At 60.0% G+C, this 19,241-nt stretch overlaps 1 protein-coding gene across 1 annotated transcript in view; it reads left to right on the top strand.

Moving 5' to 3' along the window:
• The window catches only part of USP32 (ubiquitin specific peptidase 32), a 67,220-nt gene extending 57,269 nt beyond the window's left edge, over positions 1-9,951 (top strand). The window contains exons 24-26 of the mRNA XM_048518858.1: positions 2,332-2,762; positions 5,821-5,913; positions 6,889-9,951. Of these exons, the coding sequence (XP_048374815.1) occupies positions 2,332-2,762; positions 5,821-5,913; positions 6,889-7,062 (698 nt within the window). The 3' untranslated portion in view covers positions 7,063-9,951. The remainder of the gene's footprint in view (positions 1-2,331; positions 2,763-5,820; positions 5,914-6,888) is intronic.
• The last annotated feature ends 9,290 nt before the right edge of the window (positions 9,952-19,241 follow it).

Here is a 19,241-nt window from a genome sequence, read left to right as displayed (position 1 = left end):
GGTCTGCAACCTGTGGCTCTCCAGATGTTCATGGACTGCAATTCCCATCAGCCCCTTGGCCATGCTGGCAGGGGCTGATGGGAATTGTAGTCCACAAACATCTATAGAGCCGCAGGTTGCAGACCCCTGGGCTACAGCATACAGAGACAGTATGAACAGCGATTCACCCCCTTACCCTGTAAAAAGAGCAACAGGCAGGAATTCGCATAAAAACACAGACAGGGATAAGGCACCTGGAAATGCAGAGCAAAGCAGTCTCCCAAGGTTCCCAACTCCCATGCAAAATACATGGCTTGACAGCGGGGTAGATGAGACCATTCTGTTAGGTCTTGGCACAGTGATCAATAAATTGACTCTGGATATAAAATCAGGAGCCTTTATTGCAGACCTGGGCATTATACGGCCCGGGGGGCATCATCCGGCCCGCCAGATGACCCTGACTGGCCCGTATGACAGACCTGGCCCTGGCCTAAGAGGACCTGTTTAGAACCGCGCTGCTCATTCTTCCGCTAACCTTCCCCCTTCTCCCCTCACCTTGCCACCGTACCGAAAGGGCTCCTCTGAGAAAGGCGCTACTCCTCGCTAAGAGAGTGGCTTCTGGGGCGTTTCCTCTCCTTTGAAAGCCCTCAAGCGAGAAGCCGCCAGGCATGTCTTGGCTGCCTGCTTCTGCCGGGCTTTCAAAAAACACCAGCCGATGAAAAGTGGTGGTCAAGGGACCTCTAAGTCTCCCACTTGCTTCGGATTCGTCACAGTGGAGCTAACCATGCAGGGCAGTTAATTCTTTGTGCCAAATAGTGTTGTACGCAGAACTGCATACATCGCCACTCGATTCCAAGTTGATCTGTGCACCCGGTTCTGTCACGCTAATACTAAAGCCCCTATTATGCAGAATTGAGTTCAGCCTTTTGGCCCGGCCCTCCACAATATTTTCTGTTTCTTATGCGGCCCCATGAAAAAAATAATTGCCCACCCCTGCTTTATTGGGTTGTCAGTAAGGACTCAAACTGCAGGAAGCCAGAGTTGGGTGTCCTGATTCCTGTAGACGCTGTTATTCCCTCCTTTTCCCCCTTGAGCACCCCCTCCCATCTTCCCACAGATTAGCAGGACAACAAGGTGTGGAAAGCTTTGTGATGGAGTTCTGAGTGTCTCAAGGCCAAGTGATGGCCTTCTGCCTGGAGCCTCCGTTCCTTCCTCCCCCCCCCCCCACAGAAGCCCAAGGGGTGGTTGCCTACTTAGCTGTGTTACCACGCACAGAGTTTGAGAACAAAAGGTTCATTAGCATATGGCAGATAGGTATAGGAAGGGACATTCCCCCTGACCAGGTGTGACTTTGAGACCTGAAAGGTTTGATTCCAGGGAAGGCAGGTGCCATGAACCTGAAGTCCCTTGAGAAGGGGCAAGAGATAGGTATGCAGGATTTCCCACTCGGTGTCTGGCTCTTTCTGCTGTTGGTTGAGTCATTAGGGTTGGTTTTTTCAGTTTTTGTCTGTTTTGTATATATTTTTTCAGAGCCCCCTCGAATATTTTTCTTACTGCAAGAGTGACCAGTATGCCCTCATAACTGTGGGGTTGGTTGGTTGGTTGGTTGGTTGGTTGGTTGGTTGGGTGGGTGGGTGGGTGGGTGGGTGGTTGGTTGGTTGATTGGTTGTGGTTGGTTGGTTGGTTGGTTGGTTGGTTGGTTGGTTGGTTGGTTGTGTGTGATTGGTTGGTTGGTTGGTTGGTTGGTTGTGTGTGATTGGTTGGTTGGTTAGATGGATGGATGGGTGGGTGGGTGGGTAAGTGGGTTGGTTGGTTGGATGGTTCGGTCGGTCGGTCGGTTGTGTGTGGTTGGTTGGATGATTTGGTTGGTTGGTTGGTTGGTTGTGGTTGGTTGTGTGTGGTTGGTTGGATGGTTGGATGGTTTGGTTGGTTGGTTGGTTGGTTGATTGGTTGTGGTTGGTTGGTTGGTTGTGTGTGGTTGGTTGGTTGGTTGTGTGTGGTTGGTTGTGGTTGGTTGGTTGGTTGGTTGGTTGTGTGTGGTTGGTTGGTTGGTTGGTTGATTGGTTGGTTGGTTGGGTTGGTTGGTTGGTTGGTTGGTTGGTTGGTTGGTTGTGTGTGGTTGGTTGGTTGGTTGTGGTTGGTTGGTTGGTTGGTTGTGGTTGGTTGGTTGGTTGGTTGGTTGGTTGGTTGTGTGTGGTTGGTTGGTTGGTTGGTTGGTTGTGTGTGGTTGGTTGGTTGGTTGGATGGTTTGGTTGGTTGGTTGGTTGGTGTGGGTGTGTGTGGGTGTGTGTGTGTGGAGAGTGGGGCAGTGACTGGTCCATCTCAGCCTCTTTGTGCTCTTTCTTTTCCCAGCGTCTCCATCTTCTGGGAGGAAATGTGTAGCTGGCTGCCAGTCGAGTAAAGCCATGAGCCCAACCGGTAGCCCGAGGACTTTGGGAAGAGGCAAAGGGCGCCTTCGGCTTCCTCAGCTGCATAAGAGCAAACTGTCCAGTAGCAAAGAGAACTTGGATGCTGGGCGCGAGAACGGCATCGACCCAGAGCAGAAGGTCACCCCTGACCAAGGAGACAACCTGAGCCGGGGGCACATCCTGGGAGGCAGCCGGGACGACCTCTGTCCCACCCAGGACAATGAAGTGGCTTTAGCCAACGGCTACCTTTGCACTCAGAACTCGCACAGCGATGGCAGCATCAACGGTCAGCTTGAAGCCTACGGGGAGGAGGAGCTTGGAGACAACCAAAGAGAAGTCTGTAACAACCCCATCTACAACCTATATGCAATTTCGGTAGGTGTGTGCACGCAAAAGTCACAACTGTGCCCGAAAGCCAGAGACTCGTAGAATGGCTGCAGGGGGAGGGGTCTCTGCCGTTGTGTAGCTGCGCGAAGGGCAGGGGTAAGTTAGGGGCGTGGTGCCAAAGGAGTGTACAGATGGCGTAGTGGTTAAGAGCAGGTGTGCTCTAATCTGGAGGAATCGGGTTTGATTCCCAGCTCTGCTGCTTGAACTGTGGAGGCTTATCTGGGGAATTCAGATTAGCCTGTGCACTCCCACACACGCCCGCTGGGTGACCTTGGGTTAGTCACAGTTCTTCGGAGCTCTCTCAGCCCCACCCACCTCACAGGGTGTCTGTTGTGACGGGAGGGAAAGGAGTTTGTCAGCCCTTTTGAGTCTCCTTACAGGAGAGAAGGGGGGGGGGGATAAATCCAACTTTTCTTCTTCCTCTGAGCCAGCAAGGAGGAGAGCGCCCTTTTTCTAGGACTCGCAATGAGTAATGCTGGCCGTGTGTATTGAACATAATTTGGTCAGCGTGGGTCCTGACAGGGGACCCAGTGGTGGGCACACATCCAACCCATGTTCTGCCAGTTGCATTGGGTCCAGATGGAGCATTGAATAGAAAAAGTGCAGAGAAGGGCAACGAGGATGATTGAGGAGCACCTTCCCTATGAGGAGAGGCTGCAGCATTTGGGGCGCTTTAGTTTGGAGAGGAGACGTCTGCGGGGGGATATGATTGAAGTCTATAAAATTATGCATGGGTAGAAAATGTGGACAGAGAGAAATTTTTCTCTCTTTCTCTCAATACTAGAACCAGGGGGCATTCCTTGAAAATGCTGGGGGGGAAGAATTAGGACTAATAAAAGGAAACACTTCTTCACGCAACGTGTGATTGGTGTTTGGAATATGCTGCCGCAGGAGGTGGTGATGGCCACTCACCTGGATAGCTTTAAAAGGGGCTTGGACAGATTTATGGAGGAGAAGTCAATTTATGGCTACCAATCTTGATCCTCTTTGATCTGAGATTGCAAATGCCTTAACAGACCAGGTGCTCGGGAGCAACAGCCGCAGAAGGCCATTGCTTTCACATCCTGCATGTGAGCTCCCAATGGCACCTGGTGGGCCACTGCGAGTAGCAGAGAGCTGGACTAGATGGACTCTGGTCTGATCCAGCTGGCTTGTTCTTATGTTCTTATGGATCAAGTTCAAGGTGCTTGTATGTACAAATCCCTCAACATTCTAGTAGCTATGTACCTTAGAGACCCTCTCTCCTGTTATGCTCCCTGAAGGGCACTTAGGTCTGGTAACAACAATTTGATGGTCATCCCTGACCCCAGAGTTTTCTGGTTAACCTCAACCAAGGCCAAGCCAGAGCAGCAATGTCATAGTGGTTAAGAGCAGGTGTACTCTAATCTGGAGGAACCAGGTTTGATTCCCCACTCGGCCACTTGAGCTGTGGAGGCTTATTTGGGGAACTAGATTAACTTGTGCACTCCAACACATGCCAGCTGGATGATGTTGGGCTAGTCACAGTTCTTCGGAGCTCTCTCAGCCCCACCTACCTCACAGGGTGTTTGTTGTGAGGGGGGAAGGGAAAGGAGTTTGTCAGCCCCTTTGAGTCTCGATGCAGGAGAGAGAGGGGGGATATAAATCCAACTCTTCTTCTTCATCGTCTTCTTCTTAATAATGAGATCAGGGCCCTGGGGGATCTCACACAATTCCGCAGGGCCTGCAAGGTGGAGCGTTCCACCAGGCCTGTGGTTGAGGCAGTTGAAATACCACCGGGCCTTCCCGTAGCCTTTCCCTCTTTCCCGTTCTTTTCCCCTGCCTTTTCTCTTCTTTTGTGAGATATTAGTGACAACATCCTATAGGATGTTTATACTGACTCTTCGGTTAACTGGACTGATTAGTTTGTTGGAATGTTTTTAGATTTTTTTATATTAGCTGTTTATATGTATTTTATTGCTATGATATTAGCCACCCCGAATCCGGAAAGCGGGGAGCTACTTACGGGATCCAATAAATTTATCTGAATTGGATAATCTTGGAGGACTCTTGTCTGCCTGACAGAACTGCAAAAATTGGCTTTTGGAAAGGAGGGAACCCAAATCCACACCCAACCAGATGACAGATTTTGATGTCTGATGCGTTCGAAGTGAGGAAGGGAGGGTGGAAGGGCACTGCCATCTTCCCCGTTGCCAGCCTCTTCCGTTCTAACCCTTTCCTCAAGCCTCCGGTTGAGCCCTTTGCCGTCCCTGCAACATTTGTGTTGTGCTTGCAAGGTGTCCCCTGCATTAACCAGGCTTTCCAGAAGTGCCTTTTGACCCAGAAGACCTCGGCCACCATCGTATCACTGAAGGCGTCTACTAAATAGCAGTGACCAGGAGGTGCAGTCTAGCAGGAGGTGCACCGGCGTGCGTGGCAGCCTGGCGCCAGGTGCATCTAAGCTTCCCCGGCATTTAAGGATCGAAGCGTGAAGGGCTGCTGCTCCTGCCACAGCCCTCAGCCTTCCAGGAATGCCCCTCTGGCACTGGAATGCCCGCCACTGCACACCCCGGCCGTGTCAATCTGCCCAGCCCCATTGGCGCTACGCCACAGTTTGAATCCCACCACCATGGGAACCTGTTACTAAAATTTTTGGATCCCACCATTGGGTGGGCCCTATTTCCCAGTGGTCAGCGTCTCAACATTCGTCACTTGTGTCTTCTCTCTCTTTCTCTCTTGCCTGACCCCAGGTAGACCTTGCGTGATCTTTAAGAAGCTTATAAAGAATCTCATGAAGAGACCACGTATCCACCAGAGCTCTTTTTATCTTTGTATCGTTAAAGGTGGATTTCAGGGTGGCCAACCTACGGCGCTCCAGATGTGCATGGGCTACAATTTCCACTGGCAGGGGCTGATGAGAATTGTTGTCCGTGAACATCTGGAGCACCGTAGGTTGGCCATTCCGCAGGGCATAACAGCTGCATTGTAAGCGTCGAACCAATTCTGAAAGCGCACTGGGTGTTGTCAGTTTGAGGAAGTCAGACAGAGTTCTTCCCTCCTTGTAACCTGGGGCTTTCTTTTTTTCTAGTGCCATTCAGGAATTATGGGAGGAGGTCACTATGTCACTTATGCCAAAAACCCAAACGACAAGTGGTACTGTTACAACGACAGCAGCTGCAAGGTAAGCGCTTTCTTTCCCCAGAGACTTCCTGATAGAGTTCACCTCAGAGGGGCTTTGGAGCAGCAGTGGCGTAGGAGGTTAAGAGCTCGTGTATCTAATCTGGAGAAACCGGGTTTGATTCCCCGCTCTGCCGCCTGAGCTGTGGAGGCTTATCTGGGGAATTCAGATTAGCCTGGGAACTCCCACACACGCCAGCTGGGTGACCTTGGGCTAGTCACAGCTTCTCGGAGCTCTCTCAGCCCCACCTACCTCACAGGGTGTTTGTTGTGAGGGGGGAAGGGCAAGGAGATTGTCAGCCCCTTTGAGTCTCCTGCAGGAGAGGAAGGGGGGATATAAATCCAAACTCCCCTCCTCCTCCTCCTCCTCTTCCTCCTCCTCCTCCTCCTCCTCCTCCTCCTCCTCCTCCTCCTCCTTCTTCTTACTTGAGAGGAGTCCAGGTATGCAGGAAAACATTCATTTGTAAAGTAACCATAAGAGAAAAGCAGGGGCGGGGGGAGAGGTTTGGCCCCTTAAAGAGCCGATAGTGGTCTGTGTGTGGTCCGAAGAGTACAGAATGTTGAATGTAGTTGAAGGGAAGCCAGCAGACCAGCTCAGAGAATCCCAAAGGACAAAATTTTGAGGGGCGGGTGTCCCAGATTTTATCTTTTTTCCCCTCGCCGTTCTCCAGCTGTCGGGCCTATAATGACGATTGTCCTTTCCCCGACCCGGTCTGCTACATAAGCTGGGACGCCTTTTGCTCAAAGAGGTTCCGCCCTTTGCAGAACGAGACGCCTCCTTCCCCAGCAAGGCTCAGGTTGATTGAAAGTGCTCTGTTCAGAACGAGTGGGGTGGGCCAGTCAGAAGGCATGGAAGAGAAGGCCACACATATGCCTGCTATGCTGCATAAATTTAAGTTTGAGAAGAGTAGCATTATCTTTTGCAAGTGAACGTTTCTATCGCAAGGGGGAAGAATAATCCACGCTTCCTTTCTTGCAGGAACTGCATCCCGATGAAATCGACACGGACTCTGCCTACATCCTTTTCTACGAGCAGCAGGGGGTGGACTACGCACAGTTCCTGCCCAAGATCGACGGCAAGAACATGGCAGACACAAGCAGTATGGACGAGGACTTTGAGTCGGACTACCGGAAGTACTGTGTTCTGCAGTGAGCGGAGCGGGGCTTGCTGGGGTTGCGTCCCCCCCCCCCCCCCGGTCCCCTGACCGTACCTCTTGGCGGAAGTCGGTTTTGGCTAAACAGAAGAGCTAAATGTAGTTTTTATTATTTTTTTAATTTTCCCTCTTGTGACCTGAAAGCACAACTAGAGAGAGAGGAAGAAAGAAAAGAAAAACAAAGTAGCTAAAATTAAATAGCAATTTACATCATGAGGTAGCGTTTGGTTTTGTTCAGATCTCTCGCTGCGTGCTCGAAATCCGTTTGTCGACTTTTTCTTTCTGTCTTTTTTTTTAAAAAACAACAACAACTTGCCTTTGGCCTTTAAACTGGTTTGATGTCATCGAACTGGGACCAAAATTAGTTAAATTTTAAACAACCTCAAAGAAGTGCTGACCGGGAGTAACGTTGAGATTTTCTTTTGGTTTCAGTGAAATTGCTCTTAGGCAAAGGGAAAATAGCAGGCTCTGTTTAGCTTCAAGACGATGAACTCGTAGTGTTGTCCGCTGACAGCATGAAATGGCTACCTCCTATTTCTGAAGTCTTATTCAATTTTTGTGGCCAGATCAGGACGGCAAAATTAGGCGACGTCTGGGCTGGGGAGTCGCTCCCCACGCGGTTTTCCACCTTTCCAATTTCTTCCTCTTGCGGTCGTGGGCAACCTGTTAATGTCCGGGAGCAGACTTGCTCTGTGGAGAATGTTCTAGACATTTGGGCTGTGTAGTATCTCTGCAGGAGTGGCCAGAGGGATCTGCTTTCTCATCTTTTCTGCTTTGGGAGCCCGAGAGCTGTGCAGGGGGGGAGGAAGTGAACTATCACCTGCGTTGGTAATCCTAAACTCCAAGAGGAAAGGTCTGTGTGGAGCGTTCACCCATGTGTAATGGCGTGCTTACAATGAAGGATTTTTCTGTTCACTTTAATTTCAGGTTGCATGTAGCAAGCATCCCCTGAAATCTATGGGAAAGGTTCCCCCTTGAAGGGGCGCCAGCCCCGTGGCTCCAATGGGAGATTCTTGTGACCACCACACCAATGTTCCTTGCTTTCAAAGCCAATGCTGGGATCACACTGGTGGAGTGGCTGTGATCTCTTGCCACAGTTAAGCAGATTGGGAAGCCAAAACGCATCCTGCCTCTTCTCCAGTCTCTCCCGTTTACATACCCCCTTCCCAAATCCTGGCTAGCGTTGATGCAGCCTTTGATCGCAGTCACGGTCGGAGGGGCAATTGAGGGCGCAGAGCGTGAGGTTTTATCTCACGTTCCAAACTGCTAAGCCGTGGCGAAGAGAAGCGGCAAAACACCCGAGATTTGTGTTCACCTTTGAAGCACTTTGGAAATAACAAAAGGAAAATAGAACCCTCCGTTGAAGCCTAAAGGGTTTTACTTATTTTTTTTAAAAAAAGAAAGAACTGGGAAGGTTATTTCCGATTGAAGGGGCAAGAGATTTTGTCAGACTCCGGGTGAAACGGGATTCCATCTGGCAGCGAAAGGGGTCGCCCATATTTCAGGAGAAGGAATGGAGTCGGTCAGCACTTTTATACTGTGATTAGCATTAATATTATGCAACGTTATATAAAAAGAAAATTTTTAACACATAGCAGCCAACTCTGTTCTTCAGATAAACGTCTGGCCATTTCCTTGGAGGAGTAAATGGGAAAGAGCTTGAGTCGAAAGTGTCAAATTACAAGGAAGGATCGCACAGAGAACGTTTGACTCCTCCTAGTTCTTGCCCCAAAATCTTCCCCTAAAATCCAGGTCAGTTACGACCTGACTCTTCAGGTAAGTTCTCCAGCCACCTTTTTAGAAACCTTAAGGACTTGATTCCTTAATCTGCTTACTCCATATCCCCCCTGTTCTTTTAAAACACACATTTAAAAGCCGCTTATTGAAAAGGATTACTCTTGAGCAAACAGTCCTTTCCAGGATTACAGTTTCTTACTCTGTGGAGTTCTGGAGTGGGAGAAGTCGGGGTTAGACATAATTTTGCAGACTGGGAGAGGCAACTAATCGTTTCTGGACTGCCGTGGGTCAGACTGCAAGACAGTCAAACATTTCTCCACGCAAAAACACGCAAAATCCATGCAAAATGTTTCCATCAGGGAAGGCAAGGGTAAATATCGGAGCCACTCATTGGAAGGGATTCTGTGTCCTTTCAGGAATGAAATTGGGCTCCCATCCAGACACCAGTCTCTCTCTTTCTTTTTAACTGATTCCACACATCTGTCAGGCACTTTCTAACATCAGTTCAAAACTTAGTCTAGGGATGCAACCTTTAGTGATTTCATTGCTGCTTGTGTGGACGCTCTTCCTGAGGGAGGAAATCATTTTCATATCAGTTTGACCCCAAGATGCCATCTTCTCCCTGACAGTTGTGGGTTTGGAGACAAGCCAACCTTTATTGTTTTCGTTTATGGTGAAATTTCTCGATTCAATGTGACCCCGAGCCTCCTTTTCATGCCCTTGTGGATTTCTCTTCTGAACATGTTCTTCGGATTTCATTTCCTCTCAAAACGTGTCCTTCTCCCCTCCCCCAAATTTTTTAAAAAACAGGTAGCTTGAACTACTAATGTCGTTTTAATCCGTCATTCTTTTGTTACCTTTGGTTGAGATATTTTTTTAAAAAATTAAATTAATTCCTAAACTAGCAGGTGAATTTATTAAGTTAAAACTATTAACCACATTCACTTTGTAAATTATTGTATAAAACTTATTGACGATGCACTGAATTTAGAAAGATAATGTACATAAGTATCATGTAAATAAATGAAAAGCTTAAGTGTTAATGTATTGAGATATGAACTGTATAAAAGAGAGTACAAGTTAACTGTATATGGAGTGAGCCCGTTTATCTGTACCTATATTATTCAAGCAAATTAAATACTGTGGATGCAGCTGTTGTGTTGTGAACTAATTCCGCTGGGAAGTTTTGTCTCTGGAAACCACGATAAGTCTTTTGGCATCACAACAACCTTTATTGTGGCCAGGAAGTTCATCCAGAAATTGTTACCCTCATGTTTCGTTTGGTTTTTATCTCACCAGCGTGGTGTAGTGGTTAAGAACCGGTGGCTTCTGGAGAATCTGGAGAACCGGGTTTGATTCCCCCACTCCCCCACCTGAGTGGCAGAGGCTTATCTGGTGAACCAGATGTGTTTCCGCACTCCTGCATTCCTGCTGGGTGTCCTTGGCCTGATCACAGTTCTCTCAGAACTCTCTCAGCCCCACCTCCCTCACAAGGTGTCTGTTGTGGGGAGAGGAAGGGAAAGGAGCTTGTAGGCCACCTTGAGTCTCCTTACAGGACAGAAAGGTGGGATATAAATCCAAACTCTTCCCTTCTTTTTCTTCTTTCTCCAAGGCGCTGAGATGCCCTCTATTCTCACAACAACTCTGAAAGGAAATGTTGGGTTGAGTTGGGTTGTGTCTGACTCTAACCAGTGACGGCGAACCTTTTGGGCTCAGTGCGTCAAAAGTTTGGATAATGCCTGACGAAACTCCTCTTGTCAAACATGCCCCCCCCCCCGAACAAAAGAAAAACAATCCTTTACATATTGTTTTTTTTTTAAAAAAAAACAACACCAGTCCAATCACATGTCAAATAATTGCAAAAATGGCAAACTCCAATAAAGGAAGAATAGTTCTTGGGCTGGCATGTCTCCCAACAGTATGTGACATGTCACTTTTGACATGTGTCCACTATCTCTAGGAGTACAACGTCAACAGTAGCCTAAATAAACAAAGAGATACACACGTGGCACTCTGGCTGTGTACCAATGTTATATATTGATTTTGCACATAATCAATCAATGTAACGCTTCTATTTGTTTTACATATCATCCGTTTCTCTTACAAAGTTCTTAAAGATACTAGGTGGATGACTATGTGGATATTTATGTTTAGTTATAAATGTTGGAAGAGTTATACTGTATCTTTAAGAACTTTACGTTGATTGGGGTGCTGTGTGGTTTCCGGGCTGTATGGCCGTGTTCCAGCAGCATTCTCTCCTGACGTTTCGCCTGCATCTGTGGCTGGCATCTTCAGAGGATCTGATAGTAGGAATGGAAAGCAAGTGGAGTATATATACTATGAGGTCAGAAGGTGAGGCCCTCTGAATGGAGTAGCCTGGTATGTGAGTCACAAAGAAGTCTGTAGCCTGGGAGTAACAATGAAGATAGCAAGGTCTGGGATTGGGTTGATAGACTCAGCCCCCTCCCTTCCCCATCTGAATTGGTCTGATAGGTTTGCCATCACTGCCCAAACCACTAGGCCACATGGGGTCTCCCAGGCAAAAGCGGAGGGAAAGTAACCCAGTAATCAGGGAGAGGCCTGTGATATTACCACTGCCGTTACACTCCCAAACATGTATTGTGATTGACAATGTAGGAACCATTAACGAAATAATCTACGCCTTAATTATAGTTTAACATTGAAGCCCATTTTAATATATACAGTCCCATGACTGAACACAAATATTAACCATGGTGCATAATTGCACTCCATGAGCAAATTAATGCTATAAGCCAGAATTCAATGAATCGTATAATCGTATATATTGCAAATCAATTTAACTAATAATCTATTTTGGATTTTTGGATTTTGTTTTGTGAGTTGTTAAATTGCTTTAGTGTGTTTTGTATATTTCTGCATTATTGTTTGGGTATGATTTAGACTGATTTGTAGTATGTGATTATATAGGAATATATATAATCCTGAACTTTTGGGTTGTAGTATTAATTGGCTAATGGAGTGCAATTATGTGCCATAGTTGTTTTTGTTCATAATAATGAGACTACATACACACAATCCTTTTGTTAACGAAAATAAAACACAACCAAAATATACAAAACACACAGCACACTGTGCAAGTCCTTAGTAAGACTGGATCAGAACAAAGCTACTGACCTAGTTACAAAGTGACTTAACTGGATCAGTGGCTGTTGTATTGCAATGAATTAGCAACGCAAATAATAGGGTAGAAATGCAAATGAGTTGTTGTGTAAAAGTTTACTAGATAACAAATAAATTTACATTAAATACAGGAACATCCAACTCTTAGCAATGCAAGGGCTCCGTCTGGGTGTCTTTGCCTGGGCATCCGCCTCTCCTCTTTTGGGTGGATGAAGAAAGGTGAGAAAGGAGCAGCAGTGGCGTAGGAGGTTAAGAGCTCGTGTATCTTGTCAGCTACCAGGTTATTTGGTTGTAATCCTGAATTAACCTTCCGGAAATGAAGGTATTCGCTAGTAGTGATCGTATATCAGTACACAATGTGTGCCCACAAGTCTTCACAGATTTATCTGGTGGATTTACCGAAGCCAAACACTACTGGATACGTTGTGGATTTTCTACTGAGCTTAGAGAAGCTTTCATTGATGTGGATTGTTGACTGATTGTATGCTTTGACATATATTTGTGGAAATTAGGGCATTAGTTGTCTCATAGGGAGGGAGGGGGAGAGGGAGGGGTGGCATGCAAGGGAAGGGAGGGGTGGCATTCAAGGGAGGGGGCCCAGCATCTGGACATGGCCCACCCACCTTAGCAGAAGGAGAGGGAGGGAGGGGTGGCATGCAAGGGAAGGGGAGGGGTGGCATGCAAGGGAAGGGGAGGAAGGGGTGGCATGCAAGGGAGGGGGAGGGGGCCCAGCATCTGGACATGGCCCACCCACCTTAGCAGAGGGAGAGGGAGGGAGGGGTGGCATGCAAGGGAAGGGGAGGGGTGGCATGCAAGGGAAGGGGAGGAAGGGGTGGCATGCAAGGGAAGGGGAGGAAGGGGTGGCATGCAAGGGAGGGGGAGGGGTGCCATGCAAGGGGAGGGGAGGGGCCCCAGCATCTAGACATGACCCATCCACCCTAGGGGAAGGAGGGGGAGGGGTGCCATGGAAGGGAAGGTGAGGAAGGGGTGGCATGCAAAGGAGGGGGAGGGGTGCCATGCAAGGGAGGGGGAGGGGGCCCAGCATCTAATCATGACCCACCCACCTGAGGGGAAGGAGGGGAGGGGTGGCATGCAAGGGAGGGGGCCCAGCATCTGGACATGGCCCACCCACCTTAGCAGAGGGAGGGGTGGCATGTAAGGGAGAGAAGGGAGGGAGAGGGAGGGAGGGAGGGATATGTGGGAGAGTGTCTGGTACATTGTCCAAAATGATACAATCTAAGATCAGAAAATCCAGACCAATCCAAAATGTATTTAAGCACGAAACGTCTTCCTTTATTCCCTGCATGTTTGTCAATAAGATCCTTGAAAACTTGGAAGTGGTTTGCCGTCTGATCAGGGGATTGGCGCTTTGCCACTAAACCGCACTGGCTCTCCCCACTCCAGTCAGCATCCTGGCTTCAGCATTCTGCACCAGTGAAGGTTCTAAATACTTCCAGTCTCCACCTGTTGAATTACCCTGCTCAGTTGGGGCTGGGATGCGTTGCTCTTGTCCTTTGCAAAACTTGATTGACCACAAAGTCATCGAAAAGGCACAAGGCCATAATTACAGGGAGCAATGTAGCCAGAAGGTGGCAGCATTAGCTCTTCAAGTTACTATCTGGAGTAAATTCTAAGCTGTCCTCAACATTTCGACATTTACTTTAACCCATCTTGACTCTTGTGCCTCTGAGAAAAATGAGACAGGTCCAGTGATAAGAATATGACCATTGTGATCCCAAGCACTGTGGGGCTTAGATAGATAGATAGATAGATAGATAGATAGATAGATAGATAGATATCCCCCCACCCCCCCCCCCCCCCACCCCCCCCCCCCCCCACCCCCCCCCCCCCCCACCCCCCCCCCCCCCCACCCCCCCCCCCCCCCACCCCCCCCCCCCCCCACCCCCCCCCCCCCCCACCCCCCCCCCCCCCCACCCCCCCCCCCCCCCACCCCCCCCCCCCCCCACCCCCCCCCCCCCCCACCCCCCCCCCCCCCCACCCCCCCCCCCCCCCACCCCCCCCCCCCCCCACCCCCCCCCCCCCCCACCCCCCCCCCCCCCCACCCCCCCCCCCCCCCACCCCCCCCCCCCCCCACCCCCCCCCCCCCCCACCCCCCCCCCCCCCCACCCCCCCCCCCCCCCACCCCCCCCCCCCCCCACCCCCCCCCCCCCCCACCCCCCCCCCCCCCCACCCCCCCCCCCCCCCACCCCCCCCCCCCCCCACCCCCCCCCCCCCCCACCCCCCCCCCCCCCCACCCCCCCCCCCCCCCACCCCCCCCCCCCCCCACCCCCCCCCCCCCCCACCCCCCCCCCCCCCCACCCCCCCCCCCCCCCACCCCCCCCCCCCCCCACCCCCCCCCCCCCCCACCCCCCCCCCCCCCCACCCCCCCCCCCCCCCACCCCCCCCCCCCCCCACCCCCCCCCCCCCCCACCCCCCCCCCCCCCCACCCCCCCCCCCCCCCACCCCCCCCCCCCCCCACCCCCCCCCCCCCCCACCCCCCCCCCCCCCCACCCCCCCCCCCCCCCACCCCCCCCCCCCCCCACCCCCCCCCCCCCCCACCCCCCCCCCCCCCCACCCCCCCCCCCCCCCACCCCCCCCCCCCCCCACCCCCCCCCCCCCCCACCCCCCCCCCCCCCCACCCCCCCCCCCCCCCACCCCCCCCCCCCCCCACCCCCCCCCCCCCCCACCCCCCCCCCCCCCCACCCCCCCCCCCCCCCACCCCCCCCCCCCCCCACCCCCCCCCCCCCCCACCCCCCCCCCCCCCCACCCCCCCCCCCCCCCACCCCCCCCCCCCCCCACCCCCCCCCCCCCCCACCCCCCCCCCCCCCCACCCCCCCCCCCCCCCACCCCCCCCCCCCCCCACCCCCCCCCCCCCCCACCCCCCCCCCCCCCCACCCCCCCCCCCCCCCACCCCCCCCCCCCCCCACCCCCCCCCCCCCCCACCCCCCCCCCCCCCCACCCCCCCCCCCCCCCACCCCCCCCCCCCCCCACCCCCCCCCCCCCCCACCCCCCCCCCCCCCCACCCCCCCCCCCCCCCACCCCCCCCCCCCCCCACCCCCCCCCCCCCCCACCCCCCCCCCCCCCCACCCCCCCCCCCCCCCACCCCCCCCCCCCCCCACCCCCCCCCCCCCCCACCCCCCCCCCCCCCCACCCCCCCCCCCCCCCACCCCCCCCCCCCCCCACCCCCCCCCCCCCCCACCCCCCCCCCCCCCCACCCCCCCCCCCCCCCACCCCCCCCCCCCCCCACCCCCCCCCCCCCCCACCCCCCCCCCCCCCCACCCCCCCCCCCCCCCACCCCCCCCCCCCCCCACCCCCCCCCCCCCCCACCCCCCCCCCCCCCCACCCCCCCCCCCCCCCACCCCCCCCCCCCCCCACCCCCCCCCCCCCCCACCCCCCCCCCCCCCCACCCCCCCCCCCCCCCACCCCCCCCCCCCCCCACCCCCCCCCCCCCCCACCCCCCCCCCCCCCCACCCCCCCCCCCCCCCACCCCCCCCCCCCCCCACCCCCCCCCCCCCCCACCCCCCCCCCCCCCCACCCCCCCCCCCCCCCACCCCCCCCCCCCCCCACCCCCCCCCCCCCCCACCCCCCCCCCCCCCCACCCCCCCCCCCCCCCACCCCCCCCCCCCCCCACCCCCCCCCCCCCCCACCCCCCCCCCCCCCCACCCCCCCCCCCCCCCACCCCCCCCCCCCCCCACCCCCCCCCCCCCCCACCCCCCCCCCCCCCCACCCCCCCCCCCCCCCACCCCCCCCCCCCCCCACCCCCCCCCCCCCCCACCCCCCCCCCCCCCCACCCCCCCCCCCCCCCACCCCCCCCCCCCCCCACCCCCCCCCCCCCCCACCCCCCCCCCCCCCCACCCCCCCCCCCCCCCACCCCCCCCCCCCCCCACCCCCCCCCCCCCCCACCCCCCCCCCCCCCCACCCCCCCCCCCCCCCACCCCCCCCCCCCCCCACCCCCCCCCCCCCCCACCCCCCCCCCCCCCCACCCCCCCCCCCCCCCACCCCCCCCCCCCCCCACCCCCCCCCCCCCCCACCCCCCCCCCCCCCCACCCCCCCCCCCCCCCACCCCCCCCCCCCCCCACCCCCCCCCCCCCCCACCCCCCCCCCCCCCCACCCCCCCCCCCCCCCACCCCCCCCCCCCCCCACCCCCCCCCCCCCCCACCCCCCCCCCCCCCCACCCCCCCCCCCCCCCACCCCCCCCCCCCCCCACCCCCCCCCCCCCCCACCCCCCCCCCCCCCCACCCCCCCCCCCCCCCACCCCCCCCCCCCCCCACCCCCCCCCCCCCCCACCCCCCCCCCCCCCCACCCCCCCCCCCCCCCACCCCCCCCCCCCCCCACCCCCCCCCCCCCCCACCCCCCCCCCCCCCCACCCCCCCCCCCCCCCACCCCCCCCCCCCCCCACCCCCCCCCCCCCCCACCCCCCCCCCCCCCCACCCCCCCCCCCCCCCACCCCCCCCCCCCCCCACCCCCCCCCCCCCCCACCCCCCCCCCCCCCCACCCCCCCCCCCCCCCACCCCCCCCCCCCCCCACCCCCCCCCCCCCCCACCCCCCCCCCCCCCCACCCCCCCCCCCCCCCACCCCCCCCCCCCCCCACCCCCCCCCCCCCCCACCCCCCCCCCCCCCCACCCCCCCCCCCCCCCACCCCCCCCCCCCCCCACCCCCCCCCCCCCCCACCCCCCCCCCCCCCCACCCCCCCCCCCCCCCACCCCCCCCCCCCCCCACCCCCCCCCCCCCCCACCCCCCCCCCCCCCCACCCCCCCCCCCCCCCACCCCCCCCCCCCCCCACCCCCCCCCCCCCCCACCCCCCCCCCCCCCCACCCCCCCCCCCCCCCACCCCCCCCCCCCCCCACCCCCCCCCCCCCCCACCCCCCCCCCCCCCCACCCCCCCCCCCCCCCACCCCCCCCCCCCCCCACCCCCCCCCCCCCCCACCCCCCCCCCCCCCCACCCCCCCCCCCCCCCACCCCCCCCCCCCCCCACCCCCCCCCCCCCCCACCCCCCCCCCCCCCCACCCCCCCCCCCCCCCACCCCCCCCCCCCCCCACCCCCCCCCCCCCCCACCCCCCCCCCCCCCCACCCCCCCCCCCCCCCACCCCCCCCCCCCCCCACCCCCCCCCCCCCCCACCCCCCCCCCCCCCCACCCCCCCCCCCCCCCACCCCCCCCCCCCCCCACCCCCCCCCCCCCCCACCCCCCCCCCCCCCCACCCCCCCCCCCCCCCACCCCCCCCCCCCCCCACCCCCCCCCCCCCCCACCCCCCCCCCCCCCCACCCCCCCCCCCCCCCACCCCCCCCCCCCCCCACCCCCCCCCCCCCCCACCCCCCCCCCCCCCCACCCCCCCCCCCCCCCACCCCCCCCCCCCCCCACCCCCCCCCCCCCCCACCCCCCCCCCCCCCCACCCCCCCCCCCCCCCACCCCCCCCCCCCCCCACCCCCCCCCCCCCCCACCCCCCCCCCCCCCCACCCCCCCCCCCCCCCACCCCCCCCCCCCCCCACCCCCCCCCCCCCCCACCCCCCCCCCCCCCCACCCCCCCCCCCCCCCACCCCCCCCCCCCCCCACCCCCCCCCCCCCCCACCCCCCCCCCCCCCCACCCCCCCCCCCCCCCACCCCCCCCCCCCCCCACCCCCCCCCCCCCCCACCCCCCCCCCCCCCCACCCCCCCCCCCCCCCACCCCCCCCCCCCCCCACCCCCCCCCCCCCCCACCCCCCCCCCCCCCCACCCCCCCCCCCCCCCACCCCCCCCCCCCCCCACCCCCCCCCCCCCCCACCCCCCCCCCCCCCCACCCCCCCCCCCCCCCACCCCCCCCCCCCCCCACCCCCCCCCCCCCCCACCCCCCCCCCCCCCCACCCCCCCCCCCCCCCACCCCCCCCCCCCCCCACCCCCCCCCCCCCCCACCCCCCCCCCCCCCCACCCCCCCCCCCCCCCACCCCCCCCCCCCCCCACCCCCCCCCCCCCCCACCCCCCCCCCCCCCCACCCCCCCCCCCCCCCACCCCCCCCCCCCCCCACCCCCCCCCCCCCCCACCCCCCCCCCCCCCCACCCCCCCCCCCCCCCACCCCCCCCCCCCCCCACCCCCCCCCCCCCCCACCCCCCCCCCCCCCCACCCCCCCCCCCCCCCACCCCCCCCCCCCCCCACCCCCCCCCCCCCCCACCCCCCCCCCCCCCCACCCCCCCCCCCCCCCACCCCCCCCCCCCCCCACCCCCCCCCCCCCCCACCCCCCCCCCCCCCCACCCCCCCCCCCCCCCACCCCCCCCCCCCCCCACCCCCCCCCCCCCCCACCCCCCCCCCCCCCCACCCCCCCCCCCCCCCACCCCCCCCCCCCCCCACCCCCCCCCCCCCCCACCCCCCCCCCCCCCCACCCCCCCCCCCCCCCACCCCCCCCCCCCCCCACCCCCCCCCCCCCCCACCCCCCCCCCCCCCCACCCCCCCCCCCCCCCACCCCCCCCCCCCCCCACCCCCCCCCCCCCCCACCCCCCCCCCCCCCCACCCCCCCCCCCCCCCACCCCCCCCCCCCCCCACCCCCCCCCCCCCCCACCCCCCCCCCCCCCCACCCCCCCCCCCCCCCACCCCCCCCCCCCCCCACCCCCCCCCCCCCCCCCCCCCCCCCCCCCCCCCCCCCCCCCCCCCCCACCCCCCCCCCCCCCCCCCCCCCCCCCCAAGCCCCCCAGCCCCCCTGGCCCCCCACAAACCCCCCCCCCCCACCCCCCACCCCCCCCCCCCCCCCCCCCCCCCCCTACCCCCCCCACCCCCCCCCCCCCCCACCCGCTCCCCCCCCCCCCCTCCCACCCAGGTTTCCCCCCCCCCCCCCCCCCCCCCGCCCCCCCCCCCCCCCATCCCATCAGCCCCTGCCAGCATGGCCAATTGGCCATGCTGACAGGGGCTGATGGGAATTGTAGTTCATGAACATCTGGAGAGCCGCAGGTTGCAGACTCCTGGGCTAGCCTCTACCCGGGCCAGAGCCTTTACAGCTCTGGCCCCGGCCTGGTGGAACGCTCTCCCTCCAGCTGTGCGGGCCCTGCGGGATCTCAACGAGTTCCGCAGGGCCTGCAAGACTGAGCTGTTCCACCGGGCCTTTGGGGAGGCTGGCCGCTGATGCCCCCCCCGTTAACATCTGTGGATCCTGCCGTCCCTCCCCTCTTTTAGGGGATTGGTTAGTAGGTCGCCTCTTATTGTATTATTTATTGTATTTGATATTAATACGCTGCTTTTAATGGGGTTTTAATGATTCAAAGACTATAGAGCCATTTACTATGATTTATTTAATGATCTGAGATTTATTGATTTTAT

Source organism: Sphaerodactylus townsendi, linkage group LG16 (genome assembly GCF_021028975.2).
Source record: "Sphaerodactylus townsendi isolate TG3544 linkage group LG16, MPM_Stown_v2.3, whole genome shotgun sequence".
Lineage (NCBI taxonomy): Eukaryota > Metazoa > Chordata > Lepidosauria > Squamata > Sphaerodactylidae > Sphaerodactylus > Sphaerodactylus townsendi.
This window is presented reverse-complemented; position numbering and strand designations above follow the sequence as displayed.